Source organism: Parus major, chromosome 5, assembly GCF_001522545.3.
Source record: "Parus major isolate Abel chromosome 5, Parus_major1.1, whole genome shotgun sequence".
In the NCBI taxonomy this organism is placed as follows: Eukaryota; Metazoa; Chordata; class Aves; order Passeriformes; family Paridae; genus Parus; species Parus major.
The window spans coordinates 7,509,770-7,537,084 of NC_031774.1; the positions used below are offsets into that span (position 1 = coordinate 7,509,770).

The window sequence follows — 27,315 nt, forward strand, 5'->3', positions numbered from 1 at the left end:
TTCAACATTAAAAGGTTTGTCTTTTTATTTTTTTTTCCAGTTAAAAAACAGTTGGGACTATTATCTCAGTAATAGCTTCCTAAAAAAGACACAGAACAGCAACTTCTCACCGGACTGCAGTTTAGGAATGTGCTAGGCCTTGACTCAAACTGCTGCTTCCAGACATCAGCCCCGTTTCAGGATGCCTGGTGTGGAATATGGTCTTCCCGCAGTGAAAACATTTTTCATTTGTGCTCTTCACACAGGACATGGAAAAGTGATATCCCACCTATTTGTATGGAGTTCCAGACTGTTTCACAAGGAAGTCAAAGTATCTGACTGCAAGTTCTGAAAGTTCAGTTGTGATACAAAGTAGAAACGACCCTCTGAGTGAAAACAACCTTCAGTTTTGTACAGAACAGTTAAACACCACACAGCTGTTCCTTAATTTCACCTTTCCACAGGTAGGAATTATTTGATGAGCAATACTTAACATAGAATATAGCACTTTTCTTCTTGCACGTGCTATAGAACGCAACAGAACTACCAACACCTCTATGGAGGCAGCTATCAAAATATTCTCCCCACTGCAGAGAGAGTGCATGTGCGCAAAAGGCAGGCACAAGTGATTTTTCCGAAGATTATACCACAAAGATGCAGTAAAACTTGAATAAGACTTGGTATTTTCCAGCTCCTAGGCTTATGCCATTTCTTTTATACATCGCTGCCTTGATGAAAAAAAAAAAAAAAAAGGAAAAGTCCATCAAAAAGTAAAGTTTCCCAGAAGTCACAGCTAGTAGAATAAAACCAGAAAAACAGGAGGAGGGTTTACATCTAGTCAGGAAAAAGACTATCAGGGAAAAAAAACAAAAAAAGAAAAAAAACGACCCTCATGAAATGTCACCCCATCACATTGAATCTGTTTCAGCCGTTGAAAACCAGTGTTCCAGGATACAATTTTTATAAACATGTTTTATTTATCTTGCTTATACCATTAGAACTCTAACTGCTGGCTGTCATTTCCCTGAAAAGGGGAAATCAACTCAAACACAGACTGGTGCTTTTCAAAAGATAGCAATTGGAAGGGCAGCAGCAGCGGGCATTTGAGATTTCTTAAAACCTTCAAGGCTGCAGGAAAGACAAAAGGACATGTGACCAAAAGTGTTATGATTATCCATTAGGGATTTCCATCAGTACCGGCATCAGTTATTTAGGTGATAATACAGCAAGGTCAAGTATTAGTGACAGACAATGTGCAAGTCATAAGGAATGATAGAGAATACCAATCCTTACAAAAGTCATTGCTATCAAAGAAACTTAAAAGTGTTTCAAAGAGATATCTAAATACTTCACATCAAATATACAGTGGCCATCCAGATTATAGCTCAAGATTTGTTGCAAAATTTTGTCCAAGTGCCAAATCAAAGTGTTTTTTGTTTCCTTTTCACCTTGTCTCCTAAAAAAAAAATAGTTACACAGTTACATTAGCAGTTATGCAAGCGCTCTTATCTCCTTAGCCACAGGAATCAGGGCCTTGGTGATGAAGAGTGCTGCAGCTAAGGGTGCCTCTTTTTTGTCACAAACTGCCTCTAAGCCCATCTGTCTATTCAGGGCAATTGCATCACTACACATTTTGAACTGTTCAGTGCTTAGATTTAATAAGAAAAAGCTGAAATGCAGTTGTTCTACCAAGCCACACTTCACCTTTTCCATCTTTTTGTGGGAACATTTAAGTTTTGTCAACTGCCACCACAGTGGCATAAATCTTTATGGATTTGCAGATTTTATCTGAATTTTGTTAAATCACTTAAATATCAGAAATGAGTCTTTGCTTTTTCCTGCCACTTCAGTTAACCATGGAGATTGGATCACCCTGAAAATTGCCTTTTTTGTTTTATTCTTAGCAAGGGTGATGAATCTGAATCTCATGTGCAAGGCTCAAGATGATGCTTAGGACAGAACATGCAGAGTAAACGTTGTTTTGTTCCTTTCAATATCCAGGGAATATAAAGCTGGCAACTGTAGTCCTGTCATTATGGGTAATGAAAATAGTCCCTTTACAACAAACTTCCTGTAAGGGAGAACAAATAGATAATAACTCTTCTGGTAACATGTATTGTACACTGGCCAGCGTGTTTTTGGCGTTGAATGGAATCCTGTGAATGTGTTTAATTCACTTGCTGAGCGTTCATCTGAGGCATCCCTCTGTTTGGTCTGGGGGGCCCTCCACGACCTAGAAAACACAAAAAGGGGGTTGAATTCTGCAGGAAATCTGGTTAGTTTAAAAATAACCCTAAATCTTCTGGTCTGATCTCAGTCACACTTCGTTGTGCTTCCCAAAACACACTCTCAGCTTCAGCACAGCCCAATGTTGTACTGAACAAAGCACTCGTGGCAATGTCTGCACTGAGACACAACAGAGTCTCATCACCAAAAATGTACTAAGAAAAAGACCTGAAGAAATAGTAATGAAAATAGAATTTAGAAGCTTAACTACAGCCTCATTATGTCTGTTGAGTTTGTTTCCTAAGGCTTTCATTAATACAAGACAGTTAGGTAGTTCTGATATATTTAAATGTCAACAGCAACTGCTGTTTCAACTTCTTTTCCAAGAATTCCTCCATCTAACAGCTAACTTCCTCCACCAGTTCATAGAATCCCAGTAAATTAAGTCCGGAGGGTCACCTATGAGGTCAGAGCAAAGTCAGCTTATTCTTAATTGTGAGCTGCTGAGTAAGGAGTGAGGTTGCTTTGAAAGTGCAGAACTTTAAAAACCGGCTCAAACTTCCACTCAACCCAAATGAATTATTTGCTACTAAGGAAATTACCTCTAGGAGCTCCCCGAGGTCCACTTTGTCCAGAGCCACGTTTGAAATTTTGTTGATACCCATCCTGAAGCAAATAAATTAAAATAGTAACAACATTAAGACCTGGGCATTCTGTTGTTAATTGCCAGCAAAGTAAGGACCTTTTAGAACAATATGCACTGACAAAACAACTGTAACTTCAACATGCAACATTTTATTAGTTTGAAATAAACTTCAAAAAAGTAATTCTTACTTCCACTACTGCCTAGGAGCCGGAATAAAATGTGCAGTGACAAATACTCTCTCCAGTTACAGGATGTGTTGCTCAATATAACTAAGAAATATAGATAGATGCATTTAGTGTTCAACTTTTCCAGACTACACAGAGGTGGTCTGTCTTCCTGAGCAACAAATGAAGTCCCAGAGGAAGCTGTCACTAACAGCTCTGAGTGCTTTAGACAGGCATTTCCCCCCCCACTGGTGGCTTACCCTCTGGTAGTTTGAGTAATCTCGAGGAGCATTGAACTGGGGCTGTGTGTAGCCACTGTTTGGAGTGTTGGAAAAGGAAGGACGGTAGCCATCATATCCCCCTAAGGAACAGGGCACAAGTCTTTCACTTGGTAATCAAAGTTGCACTTAATACTTGACCTTCTGCTACTATAGAAAGAAAAGCAATAACAGCATTTTACCTAAACCTTAAAATCCCATCCCTTTATCAAGGGCTGTTTACCTGCAAGTCAAGCAAAATGTCTCCAACATCGGGGTAATATATTGCAAAAAAATGAGAATGAACACCTGGTAAGGACTGGGAGGAGGCAGAGTTCAGTGCATTTCCCAGAGTAACCTGAGATTTGATTTACAGAGCATTCAGTCTGGAGCTAAGCATGATCCTAGGTAGGATCTAAATGTCCCAGCTGTGATTACTGCATTCACACTCCTGTCAGCTGCATGTTTATTACACAGATTTCTTCTCTACTCCCCAGCCACAGGAGGGGATGAGAACATGGAAGATGGTGCCTATGTGCATAAGTAATCCCAGAACACCTGACAAGGAAATCTGTCCTATTCTAACAAACCTCTTTGTAACGCTGACAGCCACACATACAAGGTTCAGGAATCAAGAATATTCTCATATCTACCCAGAACTACAGTATCATTACTCCACTCCTGTTAATTCCCTTGGCCTAGTGACTTTTGGGCTCTTGTGTTCTTGTACTTCTATGTAAGCCAGATTTATTCTCATTCTGATGAAACACAGAACTGTAAAATACACTGTAAAAACAAAAATAATTTTTGAAATATCAACAGGCAGCCAAATTCCTTGCTTGATGGGTGGATACTTCTGCATTTGCTTATACTTGCAGAACATGTTTAATATTGTATTGTAACAGAGGTCCAAACACACTTAAGTTGCTTACCTACAACCAGTAACATTTTCACTACAAGTTTCACGGTGTCACAGGGATACTACCCCAGTCCCACAAGAGCAGGTCAGTTTAACACTCACTCTCCTGAGCTGGTGTTCCCCCAGGTCAGGCAGAGGTCAGGGAGCGTTTTGCAGAGCTGCTCACCTCTAAATCCATTTGCGGGGCCCCTGTAACCATTCATGAGGCCCCGGGCCCCGCGGGATCCCCCCCGGGATACCCCTCGGCTGTTGTAGTAAGGCTGGCTGTTCCTGGGAAATCCAGTGTTCTGCTGTGGAGGCTGCTGGTGGTTTCCTGCCACTTGGTGACTCTGGTCTGGGGAACCGTGGTAGGTACCAACAACTGCAGGGGAATCAGGGGGAAAAAGAACTATAAAAGTCTGGATTTCTTTATGTTCCCACATATCTCTCTTCAAACCTAACATTCTATTACAGAAGAAAAGGAAGAGGCCCTTTCTCCTTATTCCACATCCAGTACTTGCTAGCACTGCAGTGGAAAGTGAAGGCAGTGCTGAAAGACAGCTCTGGACATAGACTTCTACTTTTTCAAGCTGCTAACCTGGAAAGCATTTTGCCTGCTGAATTTGAACCACACCTCTCTGTTTTCAGTGCAAGATTACAGGCCTTTGTGACCTTACATCAAAATTGTGAGAAGTAACCCATATTTGCTCTCAATTCTGACTATTTCCTCTACAAAATGTCACCTCAAATTGCACTGTTTTTTATAAGCAACCTTAATATCAGCTGAGCCACTACTTCACCCAGTGCTTGCATCTTAGAATAATCCTGTTGATATTTTGGTTTTTTAAACCCACATAAACCTCAGTCAAGTGGCTTAACAGCTGGAGAGAGATACTGAATTTCACTCCCTGTTGTATATTCAAACCCAGAAAGAGTAACAACTCAGGGAAAAGGTTTGCAAGGGAACCTGTGACATGCTTCGCTCCATCATCTAGGACTTCACAGACTAGCACCTGCTCTACCAGGGCCACAGGAATTTTACCTGTCTGGAGTTGTTCTTGCTGGAGATCTGATTGTTCTACTTGGTGAGGTTGATTGGAGAAACTCTGGTTGTAGCTGGCCTGGTACTGGTTTTGCTGCTTAAGGGTTTCTGGCTCATTCACAGGAGGAACAGGTGCATTCATGTTGAATACCTGTAAGAGCAGAAATTCAGTTTTACAGCTGTGTAAGGAAGCATCAAAGTCCTAGAAATGTGAATAACCAAAGACTATCCTATGTAGCTACATGACTGAGTCCACCACAAGGAAGGAGTACCAAACCAAAGGGATCCAGTATTGATTTCCTACTCACTGTTTGCATGGATTGGAATGGAGCTGCATTGACATTGATTCCGCTGCTATGCAAAGGCTTGCTGGAGCCAGCCTGGAACACCTGTGGCTGGGATGCAGTGGGAAGTGATGATGAGGATGGGGTCTGGTCTGCATTCAAGGACATGGAAGCCTAGTAGTTAAAACAAACAACATTTTAGCAGCTCTTGAGGTACCAAAACTTTTAACTTCAAAAACTTTACTTAACGAGTGGAAATGCCTCAGGCTTCACCTCTACTAATGATTGTTTTCTACTTCAGCTCAACAGCCTCATTCACAACAACATAATGAGAGAAAAACCTAAACATCTTCTCCCTCATTAACTTGAAACACAGCTAGAAAAAACAAGAAGGGGGAAATGAAGTTTCCAGGCTAACTGCTGTGAAAAAATAAATCCCATTTCCTAAGCCAACAACACTGATGCTCCCATGCTGATGTTGGCATGCTGCATCCAACTAAACAAACAAGTTGCCAAATGAAGTCTTGCTGTGGAGGACATACTGGTCACAGGCTCAGAATTTTGAAATTAAAGGGAATTGAAGCACCCCTATCAACTAAAAATTATCTTATTTATGAAGAAACATAGACTAGCATTTGATGCCACCTGCAGTCAGAGTTCTTCCCACCCCTGTGAAACCTGACTTGCCTGAATCTGGTCAATTGATTCTTTCTGTGGCCGTTGCTCTGCTGTGTGAGAAGGCTGATACATGGGTTGGGAAGCTGTATATCCCTCACTTGTAGAAGAAACCAAGGGAACCTGACAAAATAAACCCCAAAGCCCCCAAAAGTCAGCTGATGCTAACACAGAGTTTCGTAAAAAGTATCAGAGGACTCTGGAATGGATGGTGTTCTCTAGTCTGTGAGCCAGCAGATCTTCCAACCAGTACAAATTAATTACTTTTTAAGCACCAACATTCTAACATGACAGAGCTCCAAGCTCAAATGCAAGTGGACAAGGGCTGGCTTCCAATGGCCTGAATTTTACATTTTACAAGCTCTGCTCTCATACAGAGAGCCCAGGGAAAAGTCCAGCCAGCAAAGCAGAGCACTTTGCATTAAAGGCTTAAGAGGTTTAAGAGGCAATGCATAACAACTGATGGGGGTGTTCACATCACACTGGAATGTTCCAAAGCCAAGAGGAAGTTTAGCTACTGCTTGCAAGATCCTCAAGAGAATCACTGACAGCACTGACAGCACCAACCGAGGCAAGAGAAATAAGAAAAAAAAAATCTACTGGATTAAGTCAGACATCACCGAACAGTAAAATAAAAACTAGGCAGAGAAAACCCTCCGCCCAAAAAAATCAGTCTACTCCTCCAAGACAACAAAACTGTGGATAACACCAGCACTTCTGGAGGTACATACAGAGGAAACCCAAGAAATAATTCCCTTACTCCTTTTTATATAAATGAGTGACTTAAACCTTGCAGACCTAATCCAGACAAGCCAAAGGAAGCAATTTATACTGCCTGTACTGTGAGATCCATCATCTATCCAGGTTATTTTCTTTGGTTTGCAAATACCTACAGGGATCAGACCCATTATTGAGACCAGCAGAGTCCTCAGAGATGCCACACATGCTTAATACAAAATGAAGAACTTCTTTAATCACCAGACCACTGAAACATCTTAACAAGAAAGTGACTACTTCATTTATACAGTGCAGAAACGAGTTTAGGAGATCCCACTTAAAGCTCAGCTGGAAACAGCATTCAACTCACGCTGACTGCTCTACAACTCCAGGAAAAAAATCCCAGTCCAAGCAAGCAACTGAGAATAATCAAACAGAACACAAAGTCTATATGCATGAGATCTACTTGAGCCCTGACAATCTCTTGAACAGACACAGGCTTGCCCTGGAAGCAAGTGGTTTTGGTATTTCTGCTGCAAGTAAGTAACAAACTGCCTGCTTCCCATTACTGGAAATTTGCAGTGCCTGCAGAGAATGAAACTAGGAACTAATAATGCTAGTTATTGCATTATTATATAATATATATATATATATATATATATATATATATATATAATATAATAATGCTAGTTATTGCAATGGATATCACCTATTTCCCAAAATTGGAACTTCAGCTTTTTTTAAGAGTAGTCAGGAAGTAGCTTTTTTTCTCATGTAGTCAGGAAATAAATCCTTTTATGACTCCAATCAGGCCTAATATCAAACTCAAATCTGAACCAGAATTCACTGAACATTTTACCTGTGTAGCTTCTGGTTGCACAGGAACTTGGGTAGGCTGGGCAAGTCTTGACTCAGCATGAACTGGAGGAAAATAATTTCACTTATTACATAGTAAAATAAAACCTTTAACAGAACAGCATTACTATCTTCTCTGAGCACTTATGTGAAAGCTGATCATCATGAAGATGATGAAGCCTTAAGCATGGCAAAGCTATACTCCAATTACCAACTCATGTTTCCATACAAAAAAAACATTTTTTCTACTTGTCTAAAATCATCCAAAGCAAAATTTGTAAGAAGCTTTAGATGTTCCATATTTCCAAGCAAAACCTATATGCAATTGAGAACTGGAAGTCTAAAAACAGTAAAATCACATTTCTGAGAAAAACACTGTAACAGGATTGTACTATTGCTTGTGGTGACCCTTTTACTACGTAGCTGCAACTGAAGCATTTCTAAGAGATGATTTGCAGGCTTCCCCAGTATTTCTGATTTACCATTACAAACCTGGAGGGCAAACCATTTGGGGCATGTCCAAACTCTGTGCTGGGTTCATGGGCTGTGCAGATACAATGGCAGGATCAAGTGTTTGGTTCTCAAATTCCAGCATCGAGTCCTGGGGGAAAAAAATAAAAAAATAGTAAAAATCAAATTCACACTGCTGTGGGTTAAACATATGAATGTTTGAAGTACAGAAATACCTGCATGAAGTTGTAGGGGCCCTGCATCTGTGCCATGAGGTCCTGTACTCGCTGTCTCCTGACCAAGGGGTCTGCCTGAGCCACAGCAGTGAGCGTATGAGGTTCTGGGACGGGAGGAGACGTCGCCTGTGTCTGTTGCTGCAGGGAATTTACAACCTAACAAGAGACAACAACCAACTGCAATTTCAGCTCAATGCAGCACTGCACTCAAGTGACTTGGGAGTTCTTAGCATTTCTGCCTATTGCCTAACTGATGATGGAATTGCTGTAGTGGTGCTGAAGGACAGTATCACATCCTACAGACAGGTCAGTACTGGTGGCCAGCTACTCAACTGAGCACTCACAGGATTACAGAGTTCACACTCTGCTCTTTTCCCCATGAAAAAAGTATTTGCTCAATATTACATGGAGTTTCTTAGAGCAGGGTTTGAGACAGCAATTTATCACCATTTGGAAATTTAAAGGAAGTTTGGGAAGAGTAAGCTTCAGAAATATGCACAAACGGGGAACAATTATTTTCTCATAGCTTTTTGGTAAATAGAAGTGGAATAAAAATTCTTGGTCTTTCTTAACACTTTACAGTGCTATAGTGCTCAATTTTCACAGCCACTGTAATCCTAGCTCCCTGATTTACTGTCTCAAGAACAGCAGGCAGACTGCACGACAAGGACTGCAAGACAGCATCGTGAGGGGACACCAGAAGCCTAGAAGCAGAAGCACAGATCAGGGTGGGCAAGACAGCTCAGATTTACCATACATATCCCAAAGGGGCAAACACCAACAAAGGTACAAACTGCAACGGGCTTTCAGATAGCACTTGATCAGACAGCAGAGCAACCAGCAAAGCTGGACATGGGCACCTCTCAAAGATCCATCAGCAAATAGTCAGAAAACAGATAGCAACAAAGATGGTCAAGCTACACTTTGATGGTCCTAACCAGTCCCATACCAGCTCTTTAGGCAGCACCCATAATCCACAAGTGCCATTTTCAATGTCAACAAATGTCCTTAAAAAATACCATTGTCTCTTATCCCTACTTCTCTATTTCAACGAGCTTCTAATATTACTAACATTCCAGATAAACAGCTAAGCCTTAAAACTTAGTTACACAGGATATAAATTACCATACAGGCACCTGAAAGTTCAAAATATCGATGTAAAATACCTGATTTCTTCTTCTTAGAACTGCAGAAGACAGATTTCTGTACAGCAGTCATGACAATTCACAAACCAGTCCTATAACAAAGGTCTGAACTTGCCCCTATCCACCATCAAAGCCTGCACATTTCTTTTTAATTTCTCAAAGAAACCTACAGCATCTTCCAGCATTCCTTACTGCTTGCCCAGATTTCAGAGTCTTGTTTGTCCACAGCATTCTGCACATGCAGTTGGCCTCATCAACTCAAATGGCTTGTTCCTTGAGCAAATTCCAAACAAAATCTGAACAAAACTAAAAGCTAGCCACAACCTACAGTCCTCTTTGAGATCCCCTCCAGACCCAAATCATTACTGGTAGCAATCCACAGAGAGGCAATTTGACAATTCCCATGAAAAATACACCCTGAAGCAGTCCACACTGGAAACTGAGCACAACCTCTGGTCTATCAAACAGTCCCTGAATTTCACATTATGGACTGTTTCCAAATTAAGAATTAAGCCCTGTGAGTGGGAAGAAAATATGTAGAGAACATATAAAGACCTTCTGCACATTAAAAATTTTAAAAATTGAAGAAAATGTGCAAGACTTTCACACTTTCATTAGGTAAAACTTGGGTGGTAAAACCAGCAGCTACTCATCTCCTGCAAAACTGTTACCAAAAGCGCTCTCAATCATTTGAGCACTACCACTCAATTTATGGAGTCTAAGTAATTCACAACAATTCAGTATCTTCAAGAAAAAAGGAGAAGCCAATAGAATCATCAAGAATATACAACAGTGACAAAAATATCCAATGTCTTCCTTTTTCACAAATAGTACAGCAGCAATTTCAGATGGTATTTCATGTTTTACATTATCTTTTTCAATATTCCTCTTTTGTTGTCAAAAGGAACAGTTTAGGACCTATTCCTTCAGCCTTACTAGCACTACTAGGTACTCTGACCAAGTACAACCACAGCAAGATGAAACAACTGAACAAATTACAAGTTGTGTGAGGCAAGTTCAACTTGTCAGCAGGCAAAACTGCCAGACACAATGCAAGGAGACTGACAGGAGACAGGGAAAAAAGAGGAGGGAAGGTAAAACCACAAGTTTAATGACACCACAATCCAATAGAATGAACTTGTATTTTGTCAGTCTGAGAACATTTTTCAATTCTACACAAAATCCATCCAACCAAAGTTCCACAACACAGAGAAGTTTGTGTACAACCAGACTCAGGCACCAATTACAGAAGAAGTTAAAAAAATTTACACCCCACAAAACAACAATAAAAAACTTCATAAATATATTACTAATAAAGGACATCTTCACCAAAATTAGAACATCATACAATCCAAATACACTTGTTCACAAGTTCAGAAGCAAATTATTTATTTTAAAACTTATGGAAGGAGCATACAAAAAACATCCTTGTGAAGACATCATCACTTCCCAAACTAGAAACACAAATCCTGACTGTATCTTATCTATTTGAGGGTTACTGAAAAAGAGAGGCGTTTATGATATCCTCCCGTTTTGTGAACAATTATAGAGACCTTCTGAGCAAACCTTTTCTTTCAGATTTCAAAATTCACGGCTATCAGGGTACATTCTGTGTCATGATCTTACCAAAGCACCATTCAGCTGCATTCTCCTGAGTAATGAGATTGTGGTGCCAGGAAGAATAATTTTACAGGCAGATATTTTCAATTTCCCTTTTTTTGTGTTAAAGCTGAGAAAATGAAGTTATCTTTATTATGAAGAAAAAGGCTTCAACTTCAATTGTTCTAAATTATTCCTTTCTACCATGTCCAAGATATTGGGACAGAAAGGGCAAATTAAAGCATACATTCTTTGTATTGTCCTATGAAAGCAAAGCTGATCCAGATTCAGCTGACTAGGAAAGGCTGAGTTTCTGAAATCTGTCTGATACCAAACTACAACCTGAATTACATCTTCATCCATACTCCTTATATTAAGAACTATAGAGAACTGAACCATTCTGGACACTTAATAGAAACACAGATATAAAATGGGTATAATTGAAGGCAATCAATCATTAATTTTAAAATGCTGTGCCTTCTAAGAATACTCCAACCAAGTGTGTGGGTTTGGAGGGTTTCTTCAGTTTTTAATGATAATTTAAAAAACACACTCAGTAGCAGGGAGTAGCAGTGATAATTTAAAGGTTTTTTTTAGGTAATGAAATTAAATACTTTGACAAGAAACTACCAAACTCCTTCACATACAGAGTAAAGCTGTCTACTTTAGTTTCAGAAGCTTCACACTCATCCTTAGTATTATTAAATCACTTAGCGGTCTTCAACACTGTAAAATAGGAATTTTAGCCAGACTCAATGTAAAATCAGCCAGACTGATTTATCAGATCAAACAGCTGCTGTTTTTTCAGCACTTCACAAGATTATGAACACTTACTCCACTCCTACACTTAAAAACAGCCCAAAGGCACCAAGAAAGTCTACAAACCTGACCATCTGCAATTTGCTGCTGCAGAAGGCTAAGATAAATCAAAAATTAACTCTCCAGCACCTGAAAGAAGCTTCTCATACTTGTTTTTAACAGACAGACACAACTCTAGCTCCAGCATACCAAAAGGGGGGGGCTTGTCCTTTCCCATACAGGAGGACCACAAATTCCAGTGCAGTAAAATCATGGACTCGTACACATAGCAAAATCTCAGTGCAAATCACCAAAGTGGGAATGAATCCCAACACCAGTGCACCACAAACATCACAAGTGAACAGCCACTCAAGTGCCAAGTAGTAACAAGTGAGATACTTGAAGAACTGTAGTTCTGGGAAGCAGAGACATACATACAAGCATATTTTAACATCAAATGATGCACGCAAGCAATGTGGAGTTGGTATTAGCTGAGTTACTCATTTTCAGCTCCCTCTCCAGGGACCTGCTTAATGAAAGTACAACTACACCACACTCTCAGCAGCTGGGTAGATAAACTTTCAAGCTCTACATTTGCAGCTAAGTTCTCAAAAAGAAAGAAAGACTTTAAAAAAAAAAAAGTCTTTAAAGTCTTTTTAAGCAAAAGACTTTTAAGCCCTGTTTTCCCAAGCAAGCCACTAATGAAGAAATGCAAGTTCTCTGCAAACTTAGGCAGACTAAATAGGTTTTATTGCTTTTTATTTTAGGTACTCCTGAGCTAAGTATGTAATTAAAGAATCCTGTAGTGAGTCCAAGCCTATTTAAATATATGTGTTCTTTTATATATTGGGGGAGAAGGGATGCAATACTAAAACCTATCAGGAATTGTGAGCCAGCAGAAACAGGGATTGCAATTTTACCTGCAGTACACAAGATCTTACCTCAACCGTTTCAACTGTCCACTCATCTACCTGTTCCTTCTCACTACTGCTGAACTGAGTCTCTGCCATGAATTGTCTGTTTACATACTAAAATAAAAATAAGAAAGGGTATGAAAGTAAAAGTAAGTGGCATTGAAGGTATACAAAATGACAGTCTTTCAGTGAATAATACCTCGGTTGATTCAACTTCAGTTGGTTCAGTAAATTCTTCTGCTGGATCAGGTTCTGGAAGAAAAAGAAATAAACCATTTATGTGGAAAAAGCCAAATAAACCAAACCCAAAGCAACAACAAAAAATACCCCAACCACACTCATGTTATAGACCTAGAAGATACAAAGTTAGATAAGAAAATCTTGTGTCTCAGAACCCAGAAGAAATGTCATGTCATCTTTGTCATCTGTTACTAACAGATAATTAGTAATAACAAATATTCTCAGAGCTTTGAATTGGAAAGGAAAAAAAAGATTAAATTCTCACTAGGAAGAGTTATGCTCAGCTACACCGTCTTCACAAAAGTGAAAAATGTTCTGAGTTGTCTTAAAATTCGATACAACATTCCCAAGTTTCTTAAGAATGTAATCTCACTGTCTGCTTCAGAAACTGCTCTCTTCTAGCATAGCTTAAACTGGTGGCAACCACTGAAAAATGGAAAAAGCCTCAGGCAGTCAGAACTTTCATCTTGGATGTATCAGTACTTAGAGATGAACATTGCATTTGCAATGTAATCACTCTGAGGACTGCAGAGACAAGACAGAATAACAAACATGTTGTCCATCCAAGGCATCTTCCCCTTCTCACCAGCCTCTGCTGCAGTGTCTTCTACTGCAGGTGCAGGTGCTGCCTCCTCTTCCTCACACAGCCCATTCTGGTGGTTGTGGGTGCTGTCAAAGTAACTGGTCTGAAGAATCCGTTCAACAACTTCCTTCAGTGCTTTATCTGGGAAAATGGAACAGGGAAACATCAGCACCACCTCAGTGCTCATCATCTTCTCCTTCCTTCCCTCAAAGATTGCATGTACATTTTATGACCCTTTTGCTGGGAAGATGCTGCCCCAAACCAGTCTATGACCACTACTGGTCCAGGATTTCTTCTCTTAATGGGCTCACAGTCAATAAATTCATAAATAACCCACGGTGATTGAGAAAAATCTAAAGGGCAAGAAGGATCTTAAGAGTACATATAACTCTTCAGAAGCTTTGTGCAGCACTTCACAGTGAGGTCAAGTTTATGAATTTAATTACTAGGCTTTTATTCCTGTTACTTAAAACCATTACTGTAAGACTACTTCTTCCAAAACAATTGTCAATAAAAATAAATCTATACAGGTACCATGTGATTTATGAAGGTTTTCTTCCTGTGAAGTTGCTCTAGCCTTTGTAAGCAAAGAACACTTGTCCTCAGTGCCTCAGATGAATGCTGGGGTATCTCAACCCAAAAGACATCAGCCCCACTGGCAAAGCAGCATTACTGGCTGCCTAGGCCCAGGTATTTGGGAATTATTTCCATAAAAAGGCAGTTTGGCTGGCATGGTCACATCCTGATCTACAGTTAATCAATGAGAACAGGACAAAACCACAACACTTTGCAGGAGCTAAGGGGGAGAGAACATCCCACTAAGGAAGGTCATACCAGTGTATCACTGTCACTTGTTCACACCCAGGTTTGCAGAAAACAAAGAACTGTTACTGAGCACCAGCAGCAGCATAGTACTGCTGAAATAGCAGGAATAGACTGAGCTTCAAAACTGAGTAATGCTGAGCCAGTATAAAAAAAAAATATACACACCAAGTAGAAACTTCACAAGTCACTGTTACTGTCCAGCTAAGATCTGAGAAAAAGTAGTTCCTCTAAGAACTCAGAGATAATTAACTGCCCAAGTTCTCTTACATCAAATGTGTGTTTTAGTTCAGGCACAAATTCAGTGTGCTGTCTCTTCATGCAGACTGTACTTACAGGTTGTTCCACAAACTGGTTTTTCCTTCCCTTCCAGCAAGTCCCACAGGTGAACAGATGCTTGCTCATACTGCTCATTCAACCTTAAAATTTAATTAATAAGACTTAATTTCTTATGGAGTCTTTAAATTACCATACTAAATACATTTTTAACTGACTGGCAATTAGAAAGAGGAGCACTTAGCTGTAACCCTACCTACCTGATGTTCATGTCTCGTTCAGGGTAAACTAGCTTATAAAACTCATCCAGCATTGTCAGTTCCTCCTCCGTCAGCACTGGCACCCCGTTGGATCCTTGTTTGAGGTCGCTGCGTACTTCATCATCCCCCAACTTTTCCAGAATAAACTGCAGCTCCAGAACAGTCTTTAAACGCTTCTGCTCAGCCTCCTCTCGCATCAGCTGCTCCCTACGAGCTGTCTTCTTTATAGTTTTCTGGATCTGGAATGGACCCAAAGGAAAAGGTTTGGAAATGTCTTTAATTGCTAAGAAAATGTACAGAGGAAGCCAAGGGAATAGCCTAAGTGTTGAGTTCTTCCACTGGGCAAGAGCAGAGCCCAAGTGTTGGGTTCTTCCTTTGGAAAGGCTTAAGTGATCCGGATTTTTCACACTGGCCAAACAGAGCAGGAACAGAGAGGTTATTCACCATGTCCCATGATAGTAGGATGGATTCATTGGAACTACCAGGAGATCAGTTTAATACGGATAAACAAAAGTACTCTGTTTTTTCACGCACCATGGAAGGGAACTCATGGAATGTTTTGCTGTGAAAGGCTGGGGAGATAGACAGTATCAGTGAGTTCAAAAAAGGATTTCAAAAAATTCTTGGACATGAGCTCTCCAGTCAGATATCCCAGGGAACAAACGTGTGCATGCACTGCAGCATTCCCAGTGTGAGGAGCACACATGCAGGGAGGGAGAGGATGACATATCATCAGCAGCCCTGTACTCTGCAGAGAACCTTCCACAAGACAGCTCTAAATGCAGAACCACTCTGAACCTACAGGATGTTTCTTCCACTCTTCATCTTAATCCAATCATCCAGCACCCCAAGTTCAGCTGGTTCATTCTGGAAATTTAATATTCTCCTCCAAAAAAATCTATTGTGATGACAACTGTCTCACTTGAAACATCTAAATTTCATTTTTAAAAATCTAAGATGTATCTTAAAATCAACTAACTCCAGTCAGGAAAAACTGCAACCAAGTTTGAAAGCAGAGCATCAGTCTGGTACTCCTGCATTCACTGGCTTCTTTTAGCAGTCAGCTGACCAGGGAAACACTTCAAAACAGACTGGTCCAGAAAAGTAAGTTCTCCATTACAACATTTCATAAACACAGATGGAACTGTGATGCCAGAAAAAAAAGAAAAAGGTTGGCTTAGTCCTATACAAATTTACAGCCATAACCAACATGGAAAGCAGTTTATAACACAAGGATGCTGCTGCCTTTCAAATTATCTCAGCCTGTTCACAAGCTAACTACATTCCTTAAAGCAGTCAGCTGTATTAACATCCACTACTCAACCAGTTCCTCCAACACTGCTCCTCTTTCCAGAACTCTCAAATATTTAGAATTTGATTCTCAATCATTTAATTCTCGATTATTCTGCATCATGACAAAACACCAACCCAAAAGACTACCTATTTTGTAGCACCCAGTTAATTTACCTTTTAAAAAATAATATTAATTGTTCTACAATGTAGTTTCATATTGTATTATTAAGAAATGAAAACCCTATAAAATCCATTTAAGAAAATGTTACCAATGGCAGCAAGTGACCATCTTTAATGTTGCATGAATGACCAGGTCTGTGATCACTGTTTTCAACACTTGTGCTATGTCAGAAAATTACATTATTCTTATTTCCATACATTTATGTAGTACAGCAGAAATTCTTCAGAAAACCTGACATCAACTAATATAAAGAATACAAGGAAACAGTCAACCATACAAGAAATCAAGGGCAATTCACCCCTGTAAACAGAGGTGACTACTGCCTCAGTGGAAGAGTTTAAAGTGCTTGGACAACCCACATGGCAAAGCTTGATCTTTACTTACATCTTGGCTCAGAGCCATAAAACTCCTCTGCAGTTCCTTAGCAAATTCCAGATTATTTGTCACTTCCTGGTATTTTGACACCGCATCCTTAAAAAAAAACCCAGAAAGACCACAAATGTAAACCATCAGCAACAGAACAGAATATATGCTTCCAACAAATAAATTCCCACATTTTGTAGTTCTGAAGTGAGACACAGCATCCCTGAATGGATTAATTGAAAACATGCAACTATGATAAGGCAAATTCAGATTTTCACTGGCCCACATATCAGACCTGTATGTCCTTGGGGCCTCCAGTTTCTTTATATATGCTAAACATATATAAAAAGATGCCTTTATGTGCTCACATGAATGATGGACTGGTTTCATGCTTGGCTGTAGCCAGTTCCTGACAAAAACTAATTAACAACTGGGAAAATGGGGGACAAGAACAATCTGGCAACTCAGAACTGCTCAAGAATTTGAGAATTAAATGGATTGTTATCTCCAGTCAAAGCCAAAATCAGAATATACAGAGCATAATGTCCCCTTCTCTGGAAATCTTTGCTTTTGCTGTCTTCTTAAGCCTAATACTCTGATCTGCACCAAACAAACCAAATTCCTCAACTTATCTGGTAGTACTGAGAAATTACATCAACTCATAATCAAATCAGAAGGATATGGATGAGACATTTATATTCCTTCTGTGACAAAAAATGGATTTCGCCAAACTAATAAGATTTTTATCAAGCCTGGTAGTCATGCTTCATGAAAACCATGTGCTTCCCCCCCTCACCATGATGTCAGTTGTCTATTGTAGTTTATCTTCACAATAGACCATTACAAAATAAAAATACACAGAGCTGTGATACTTCAGTTTTCAGGTGGCACAGAACCACCAAAATGAAGATTAAATCATCCAAGGGAAGCAGCTCATTCTTTTAAGTGCCAGCAGCTGCAATAGTTGGAAAGTACTTTTTTTTCGTTAATTTTCTTAGTGTTAAGAATCAAAACCGAAACACAGTTAATTACTGAGCATCTGGTAATCTCCTGAATTATCAATGTGCATGTTTGCATCATAAAACTGAATTTAAATTGATACTTGCTTTTTATTTACTACAACTGCAAAACTGCTGCTAAATCAAAGCTCTACAATAACCTACTTTAACAACCAGCCCCAGTAAGGAAAGAGGCAGCACAAAACTCCTCACCACAGATAACAAAGCAATTTAACAGAGATTTGGTTAGGATTTTTTGGTTGTTTTTACCAGTTGATCTTGATTCAGACGTTCTCCCTTGTTCATTCGTTCCTGATAATCATCAAGTTTGCTCTGAAACAAAAGAAAAATGCTGTTATGAAGAGGCAAAAATCAGTTTAAAGCTTTTTTCTACTTGTGCTAACAAAATTAGTCACTGTAATATTGCAGTACAAAGACTGCAGCATGTTACAGAAGCACATAACTGTCCTGTTGAAGAGTACATGAGAAAAACTGTCTTCTGGGTTAAAATGTAAGTATTTTCCTAAGAGGGTAATATTTTGATCTTGTTTATTTGGCTATTACAATGACTTCATGGCTAGTTGGAATTTCCAAGGAAATTCATACTCCTCCCAAGGGGAAAAGCACTCTCAGTGCACATTTCCTTCAGTCCAAAAACCAGAGAGCTGAACTGAGGGCTGAGGTAGAGATCATCACCACTTAATCACTACAATACCAAAAACCTGACTACACCCTCCACTGTTAATGCTATTAAGATTCAGAACTGTAATTCTCCATAGCTCCATCATTTAAGATAGTTATAAAGAATTTCAAACAGTTTCTAATCCTCTGTGCAAGAATGCCCACCAACACAATTCATATTAATAGCTCTAAAATAGTTTTGTTCAATAGCATTAGGATTTTTTTTCCACATAAGAAATTGAAAAAAGAATCATTAGGCTACTTTTCAGCAGGCTGAGTTTTCTTATCTGCTTAAACAGAAAACCACGCCACAAGAACGGCATCAGCCAAAAGCAGGTAAACTCCTGTGTGCCCCAGTGACAGATTCCAAGACTAACTAGAAACGGTCTTCAAAAGGAAGCAAAGCCTGTAAGGACAGCACATCTAATTGTTAAACTGTTCTCACCATTTCTGCATGATCACAAATTACTGTATTTTGAATGAAATTTACCTTTACCTAATTTTAATAGTTATTAAAATGAATCCTTAACAATTATCTTCCCCATCTAGGATAACAAAACATGAAAAGCAGGAGAACACTTAATTTTGAATGTCAAAGAATCAAAACCCTGATGACACCACTGTCTCAGGGTTTACATTTGCCACTGACACCTTGTTTGGTTGCTGTTACTCTTTGTTATAGACTTTTCAGTTAAAATATTTTACTTATATTTTTCTAGTGAATTGAACATAGTTCTATGCTCAGTCTCAGACTTTTTGGAAAGATCAAAGTCTGTGGAAGAGTTTACCAGGCAAGCTCCTCTTCCAAAGGACGCCCATCAAAGGATGTATTTGATGCCCACCATTACTTCCTGAAACCAAATCACCCCTGTGAGGCTTAGTCCTTTTGATGTCACTTTTGGTGCCCACAGTTTGGATCTCTGCAAATCCTCCAGGTCACACAGAATATTTAACTACTTCACCTGCCAGTGTATCAGAGTCAGCAATGACCTAGGCAAAGTCAAAGCAAGAACTTGCAGAGCTCCAAAAATGTATTACTGGGAATTTCATGCTGGGGACAGAAACTACATGCTAACTGTTGTTAAATGCAGCAGCCATGGTTCATAACAGATCAAAAATGTAGCCCTGGAGAGCATTTGGCACGCTCCAAATCTATCTCAACAGGAAGTAAGGTCAGATTACTCTCCTCCATCCTGATCTCAAGAGTAGATAATGACATGCCTGGACAATCACAGGACAGTCTCTTGATCTGGGAGATGTGGCTGAGCTGTGAAGCCAACAGAGAGGTAAAAGAGCTGAACCACTGCAATGCCCCAGCGCAAAGCCAGGTCAACCCGCACTTCCAATGGCTGAAATCCTAAAGCAAAGCAGTTTTGCAGACATGGAAATTTCAAAGGAAGTTCCTACTTGCTCAAGTCACCGGCTCCCCTGCTGAAGATTACAATTCCCTTGGTCACCCTGATGCAATTGTTTGTGAGGCTGTTCAGTAAATAGACTGCAAACACAAGCCAGCTTGAACAGGGTCTACAAAAATGCATTAAAACAAACTCTTGTCATCCTGTTTCCAACACAAACCCATAAACAACAATAAAACAAACTGGGTGGAACACTGTATTCCAGAACACTACTTTGTTTGACTTTGTTGAAGTAAACATATATTGCAAAATTACACTGTGAAGCACTCACAGAATCCATTTTGGTGGCTGATGGCACAAGGGAGGAAAGAGACAAAAATATCCCAAATAACTACAATTTTTCCTAGATACATTTTCCATGCATGGCTGGTCCTTTCAGATTAAGATATTACAGTAACACACGGAACAATGCATAAGCTTTTTCTTGAATGGTCAAATATTCTTAGGTCTAAGAATATGTGTAATCTAATGTAAATGCTTTGCTTATTTTTATCCAACTAAAAAGCCAAGGGTAATATGTCTCTTATCTAGGAAAAGAAGAAAAGTTACTTGTCTTCATATTTACTTCTTTAAAAATATTCCTACTGGGAAGGTAAAAACAGAGGAAGGAAAGCCCTGTCAGCTGCAATGCAGAGGACAAGCCAATGTGCATCTAGTTAAATGTTACCACAAAGCTTCTGACTGCCAAGTAAGCATTTTTCTATCATCACAAAGACACTTTTAAGATCCAAAGCTGCATTACACAGAAATATTAAGTAAAATGCCTTCCTTTTTAGAATGAACTGTCAAGTAACAGCAATCCAAGAGCAGCACTAGAGCTGTAAAGCAACTGCAGTGAAATTACTGCTCAGGAACCTACTGCAGTGTCTGCAAGAGGGGGAAGACTCTCCTCATCCTACACCCCTTTCCACAACTTCACCCTCACTCCTCACAGACAGAGACCTCCAAACATGAAAACCAAACCAGCAGAAAAAAAAAATAATCCAGTGGCAAAGCGAGCACATGAATTGTGTATTCAACAGCTCATGAGTCAGCAGCTCCCAGTCCTGCAGGCAGCAAGCCACTCTGCTTCAGCTTCTTCAACTTAGATACCTGAAATATTTTGGAGTTTCCTGAGGAAAAAGCACCATGAACAAGCTCCTGGGACTGTGGTGTTCATTGCTTAAGTATGCCCTGGATTTTACTTTAATAGGAATCCAAAATCGAGTTACTTTACTGCAGCAATAGACAGTTCTCTTTACCTTCTCTGAATTTTCTCAAAACTATCCTGAAGTGGAAACAAAAAAATGCAGTTACATAGCATAACCTTCCAAACCAACACTGGTTTTAGAAATGCCTGACCACTGAACCATCACTTCTAGTGCTATGCTACAAACTGGATCACTGGAATCATCAGATTAAAAATAACCCTTAAAAAAGGGGGTCAGGAGCAGGAGGGAGGCTCTATATTTAACCAGATAATTTCAGTGCTATGGTTCTACCAATTACAGCAGCACAAGTGTGCACAAAAAGGGCACAAGGTAACCTCTGTGAACAGCTGGAGTAAACCTTAGTTCAAACTCTACTAGAAGGTAAGAAAAGATGGAAAGGACATTCCAAGTCTGCTTCCTGAGGTATCTCAAAAACTGAATGAATGATTCTGACATTACAAAAGCAATTAAGATAATCCAAAATTTAAAACAGCTGTGTAATACAGTTTGCACTGATGCCAAATAAATGCTAAGTTACAAATTAGAAGTTTATTAACCTGTTTTACATTTCTGCATTGTAATTTGTCTGCCCTCTACCATCACCTTCACACTCATTCACAGCTTTGCAGCAAAAACTGCCCAGAAATGACCAAAAACCCCCACAATCCAAAACCAGTCTTCTATTTCCTAAAAAAACAAAACAAAACCCCAAAAACCAACCTGGAAAAAAACCCCAAACAAACAACAAATCAAAAAGGTAGAACACTTAGCAAGGAAGTTCAGAATTTCTCAAAACCAAACAGTTCTTTAGAAGCTGTTTCAGTTCTGAACTGGAACCAGGAAGCTGGAAAGATACAGTAACACCAATACTCAAGAACACAAAACATTTACAAGTCTTCTATTGACTTGTAAACTTATTTTTGGAATTTATTTTTGGAATAGCAGTTGTAACTATTCTGATTGGTGGGTTATTCCCCACAGTCTGGGACATTTGATGGTTTAGAAAAAAATATCTACAAAATGTATTAGCTTTTAAACAAATGACAAGGACACATCAATTCTGAGACTGCAATTTCATGATCAGCTAACCCCAAAGGGAAAAAAAGCTTTTTCAGTAACCAGAATTAAGTCACAGAGGAGTGGGACCATAAGGTTTGGTGACTGCACAGAGATGTTCTTTCCAAATCAACACCACACAGCTGATCTGTAGTTTCCTACAGAAACATTGTGAATTTACAGGGAAGTTGAATACACTGTAGACCTGGATTTTTCTCTACACATAATCTTTCTTCAAAAAAGTTACTTTTACAAGTGAATTCTAGAACACAGATGTGTCTCTCCCAACACATTATCTGTGTCTTTTTCTTCTGAAACAAAAACCATGATCCAAACTGCAAAGCAGCATCTGAAAAACTGAAACTAGAGTTTGTTTCACAGCTCCTTGGACTTATCAGGCATTCAGTTAACTGAAAACACTGTGACACAATCCCTATTCTACAATAACCAGTTAAAACCAAAACTGACCAGGCTGAAACCTCAAAGCACCAACCACCACATAATTTCACAGATAAACTGCTTGGGTTTTCAGACCTGAAGCTTGATATCCAAAATTCCTACTAAGAGAGGTTTCAAGGAAAAATTCAGGTTTTAAATACACCATCTGAAATTAATTTTACGATTTGTTCCAAAATCATGTTAAATCCTCAAAGATAAATTTCAAACCAAGCCTTGCAAGGAGAGGTTCTGGAGCCACTCACAAGCCTGGAACATCCACGTGGTCCAAATAATGGACAACAGCACTGAGAGAGCTGCTACCCATGGGCAGCTTCAAACTTCCTGCTACCAGAATGGAAAACTGATCCTAGCTTTTACTACAAGTTCCTGTTTCCCAAGGGAAACCCAACATTTTACTGAACCAAATCACACCAACTTCAAATGTCCATCTGCTGTTCCATGAGAGCTCTTGTGCAGCAAGGAGAGCCACACCTGTGAACTGCTCTTTCTGCACCCCAGCCAGGGTTACACTCAGGAGGAAACTCAGACAAGCTGATAAAGTGACAGCAGCTCAAGTTACCAGGCACAGGCAATATGTGCCATCTTTCCAACTCCAGACACCAAGCTCACATCAAGGTTTTAAGCTCACATGTTACCCTGTCAACATCTGCCCATCCCTTAACCCACATGTTAACAAATTAATAATTTTGCCCCTTTGGCAGAACATTTTTTAGAAGAACTGGTCTTACATGGCTCATGCTCTATTACACAAGTTGAAAGCAAAAATACCTGGGTTTTTTTCATTCAGCCCTGAAACAAAAGCAAAGTTTGATCTACATTCAATTGGCTTAAAATTTGGAAAGGCTTTTCCCCTCTAAAAACAAAAGCCGGAAGAGCCAGGGAAAAGAAGAAATTGAAGGTGAAATATTTTCTCCTAGGGAACGTGGAGAGCTGGCAGGATTCTAATCCCGGACACCTGACAAGCATCTGGAGGAGTCCAGGCAACTTTTAAATGAACTAAGGACGTCAACATAGACTCAAGTTGCCCATCTGAAGGTCCCGGAGAGAAAACACCCCTTTAGTTACCCCTTTCTATGCACACACAAATATCTTGCCATCTAAGAACAGAGGATAGCATTCCTATCTCTTCCACATACAAAGGGATGAAAGGAACACAGACGCTTTCAGGCCATGTTTTCATATCCATTTCTGAACAGCAATTCAATTTATCCCAGTCCCTTTTAACACAAGCAATACTCATTCTGCCAAATGAGGTCACACTGAGGAAAAGAAAATGAAAGTCTAACTAATAATCCAGTATTTTTAGTTTATGCAGAAGCATTCAAAATAGTATAGACCAAAGTTACAAATATTATTTCAGTTTGGATTCCAGTAATGACATTCTTTTATCCTCTGCGTTTAGAGGTAAACATGACAAACTACACTCCAAAAATTCAAATTTCTTCATGAAGAGTGACATTTCCTCTACTAAAAGCTGCACACTCCTCTTATTTAAAACCTAAGATGGTACCTCTTCCAAAGCAATCGTTTTTCATCCTTCAGAAATGTGTCTATTTTTGTGTTCATTCTGTGACACAAAGCTCTGAAAATCATCTCTACCAGCCTTCATTAGCAGCTGCTGACAAAGAAAGGATTAACTGTCCAACTAAGCACAAGTTCCCATTGAGATTTCTCACCCACTTCTGTCTGTACAGTATCCAGCAAAATTTTACTTTCTGGATGGTTGGAAAAATTAAAAATATATTTTTGTCCAAAGATGCAAAATGTAAGGAAATATCCTGATGTGTACAATGAGCTTTGTTTTAAGACACAAAGCATGTAATGCTCTCTTTATTAAAGGGCATTATTTACTACAGAACTCTTGATTCCCCCACCAAGGGAGAGGCTCAAGCCCACAAATGAGTTTCTCTGCTTTAATACACTAAAACCCATTTCTCTCATGACTTTTGTAGTGCTTATGAATCCTCCTTCAGCAAGTTTCAGAACTTCAGCCCATTAAGACTTAGGAATCTTTGAAGTTTAATTCATCAGTGAGAGACAACACAGAGCTTTTCCTTTTTAAGCCCCAACCCTTCCCTTTTCTTTAAGCCCACATTGCCCAGCAGACAGTATCCAAAAAATAAATGCTTTTAGTAATTTTCATGGACAATCTTTCAACAAAAGCCATGTCCAGAAAAAAAAAGGGCACTTTGTCCCCTCTATTCACATGGTACAACACTAAAACCCCACTCAAATAGAATGGAATGGCTAAGGCAAATGTAAATTAGGTGCAAATTATTTAAAGGTAAATAAAAACACTGCTCCCAAGGACCCTCACAGCAGTAATACTATGCTTTATCCTCCTGATTGCTCCCAAGTACAGAAGAGGTCAGAATATTCACCTGTTAATTTTGGTTTTTAAAATGCACATTTTTAACACCATAAAATATTTTCAGAGGATTTTCGTGTACAACAGCTAACTTTCAAACAATTTTTTTGTATTGGAACAACTAAAGACAGAAAGATCTACTCTCTAGAGTTGAGGACCAATACTGGTTGTGCAGATACTCCTGTGTATTAATGCCAAGTTTAAGACAGACATCTTGTCCTGTCTACACGCAACAGACATGGAGGAACAGCTCATCTGATTCTAAAACTTACCTAAAAGGTCCTGGCTTGCTGCTTTTTGCAATGTCATTTTTAAAAACCAGGAAAATCCCACACCCAGTTTTGAATTGAGAAGCTACACTGTACAGTGTATTTATACAGTATATTATTGGTACACAGTTTATTACTTACAGATAAAGCACAGCTTCTTCCCTTTACAACCCACCTGTACGGACTAATTTACTGGGAATATTTCCACCTTATACAACATTGAACACTATGAATATGATTAAAAGTGCCAGTTAAAAAAAAATAATAGTAAAGTTATTGTGCTTATTCACTTCCAAAAATAAAAAGATATTTAGGGCTCTGGAACAAACAAATTATTTTTCAGTAATTTTAGCTTAGCACTGTGGTGTTTTGAGGCAAGCCTTGAGGCTATGTATTAGTTTTTTTTCTGAGGGACGCCTCATGCTCTGGAGGTTGTAAAGCCCTGTGAAGCTTATTTAATCTGCCACCATCAAGAGGGTGCAAAACACGCCACGAGTAACCACGACACCCTTTTCCTCTTATGCCACAACTCGAACCGTCCGAGCACCACGGATTGAGTGGCTGCTCTTTCTAAAAATAACCCGTGAAAGGCCGCTTCCAGCTGGGTTCAGGCTCCCAAAGAGTTGAGCTTAGGGCGATGGAAAGCGAGCGGTGACACTGGGGCGGGGTGGCCCCGGCTTTGTGCGGGCGGCACAATGAGCTCCGCCGGGGAGGCCGGGCCGCCGCCATGTTACAGCTCCGCGTCCATGTGCCCGGCACCGGGGGCACCGCAGCCTCTTCCCGCCCGCTCCGCCGGGCAGGGGCACTGGGCGCGCTCCGGCCACCGCACGGAGCGGGGATGTGGGGAGCCGATCCACGGGATGGCGCGGCTGGGAAAGGCCCCACCGCGAGGAACAAAAGGCGGAAGGAGGGGGAAGGGAGCGGCGCTGCCGAGGGGGCTCCAAGAAGCATGGTCCAAGGGGGGCCGGCAGCCGCGACCCCTCCGGGCTTTGCTCCACGGCCCGGGGGAAAACCGGGCCGGGTCCCGAGGCGACTGGAGGGCGGCCGGGGATGCCGCAGGGGTACCCCGGGAGGGGAAGGGGACAGGCCGGGGGAACGGCGCTCGCCCTTCTGGAACCTTCCAGCAGGCGGCCTCTGGGGGCCACGCCGGGAACAACCCGGGAGGGCTCAGCAGAGGGCCCGGCACAAGGGAGCGGAAGGGAAACAGGCCGGACAGGCTCGGGGGCAGGGGTGGCCGGAAGGCAGAGGACAAGGCGGGTGGGCACCCGGGGTGGGCCGGGGGTCTGAGAGGACGTGAGGATCACCTTTTTCTTCTCCAGGTTGCGCAGCTTCTTATCGATCACCCCCAGGATCTGCTTCATGGCCTCGGTCTGCACTGTGGTGATGTTCACACCCGCCGCCGCCTGCGGGGCCGCTGCCGCCGGGGCAGCCTCGCTGCCCGGTCCCGCTTTGCCGGTGCTGCTGCCGGTGGTGCTGCTCGCCATGGTGCTGTTGGTAGCCGAGGGCATCTCTGTGAAGGAGGGAGGGAGGGCGGGAGAGAGACAAGAGCGGAGAGAGCGGCGGGCGCGTCGCGGGTGGAGCGCGGACGGCGGGGACGCGCGGGAGCGCGCACGCGGCCGCGCGCGCACGAGCCGCACCTGCCCCGGCGCGCGCGCCGCGGAGCCCCCCCCAACCTGCCCCTCCCTCGGCGCGCGCGAGGCGGCGGTCACGTGACCGCGCGGCCGCCTCGCGCCCAACGGTCATTTTCCCTTCACGCTCCCCTTCCCCCCCCTGCCCCGGTCGGGGTGTCCGGAGGGTCCGCGCCTCCCTCCTCACCCTGTGAGCGACTGAGCCCGGGGGGGGGGGACACGCTGCGCTCTCTCTCGCTCTGTAGGAATGGCCGCCTCAGCCACACTCCAGCCCCGCCGCCCGCGCTGCTCCTGCTACCACGGGAGAGAGAGAGATAGAGAGAGAGAGAGAGGGAGGGAGCGGCGGCG

General features: G+C 41.0%; 1 protein-coding gene across 2 annotated transcripts; it reads right to left on the reverse strand.

The window, feature by feature from the left end:
* CAPRIN1 (cell cycle associated protein 1) lies at nt 1-27,315 on the reverse strand. Of its 2 annotated transcripts, XM_015631040.1 has the most exons (19): nt 27,155-27,281; nt 26,644-26,849; nt 18,172-18,234; nt 16,925-17,011; nt 15,067-15,305; nt 14,867-14,949; nt 13,712-13,849; nt 13,085-13,137; nt 12,913-12,999; nt 8,430-8,585; nt 8,236-8,344; nt 7,748-7,809; nt 6,184-6,294; nt 5,521-5,670; nt 5,213-5,363; nt 4,358-4,552; nt 3,276-3,376; nt 2,808-2,871; nt 1-2,212 (listed from the first exon to the last, which is right to left on the reverse strand). In XM_015631040.1, the coding sequence occupies exons 2-19, from the start codon at nt 26,845-26,847 to the stop codon at nt 2,148-2,150; spliced, it is 2,118 nt and encodes a 705-aa protein (XP_015486526.1). In that variant the 5' UTR covers nt 26,848-26,849; nt 27,155-27,281; the 3' UTR covers nt 1-2,147. The 2 variants fall into 2 exon arrangements, with proteins under 2 accessions (XP_015486526.1, XP_015486527.1); XM_015631041.3 differs by lacking the exon at nt 6,184-6,294 and having other exon boundaries at nt 27,155-27,315.

Excerpts from the sequence above, each read along its gene's own strand:
- CAPRIN1 (XM_015631040.1), bottom strand. The coding sequence starts at position 26,847 with ATGCCCTCGGCTACCAACAGCACCATGGCGAGCAGCACCACCGGCAGC. Across the intron at positions 5,364-5,520 it reads CATTCCAATCCATGCAAACA|GTATTCAACATGAATGCACC; the intron begins GTGAGTAGGAAA and ends CTGCTCTTACAG. Across the intron at positions 2,872-3,275 it reads ATTACTCAAACTACCAGAGG|GATGGGTATCAACAAAATTT; the intron begins GTAAGCCACCAG and ends TATTTGCTTCAG.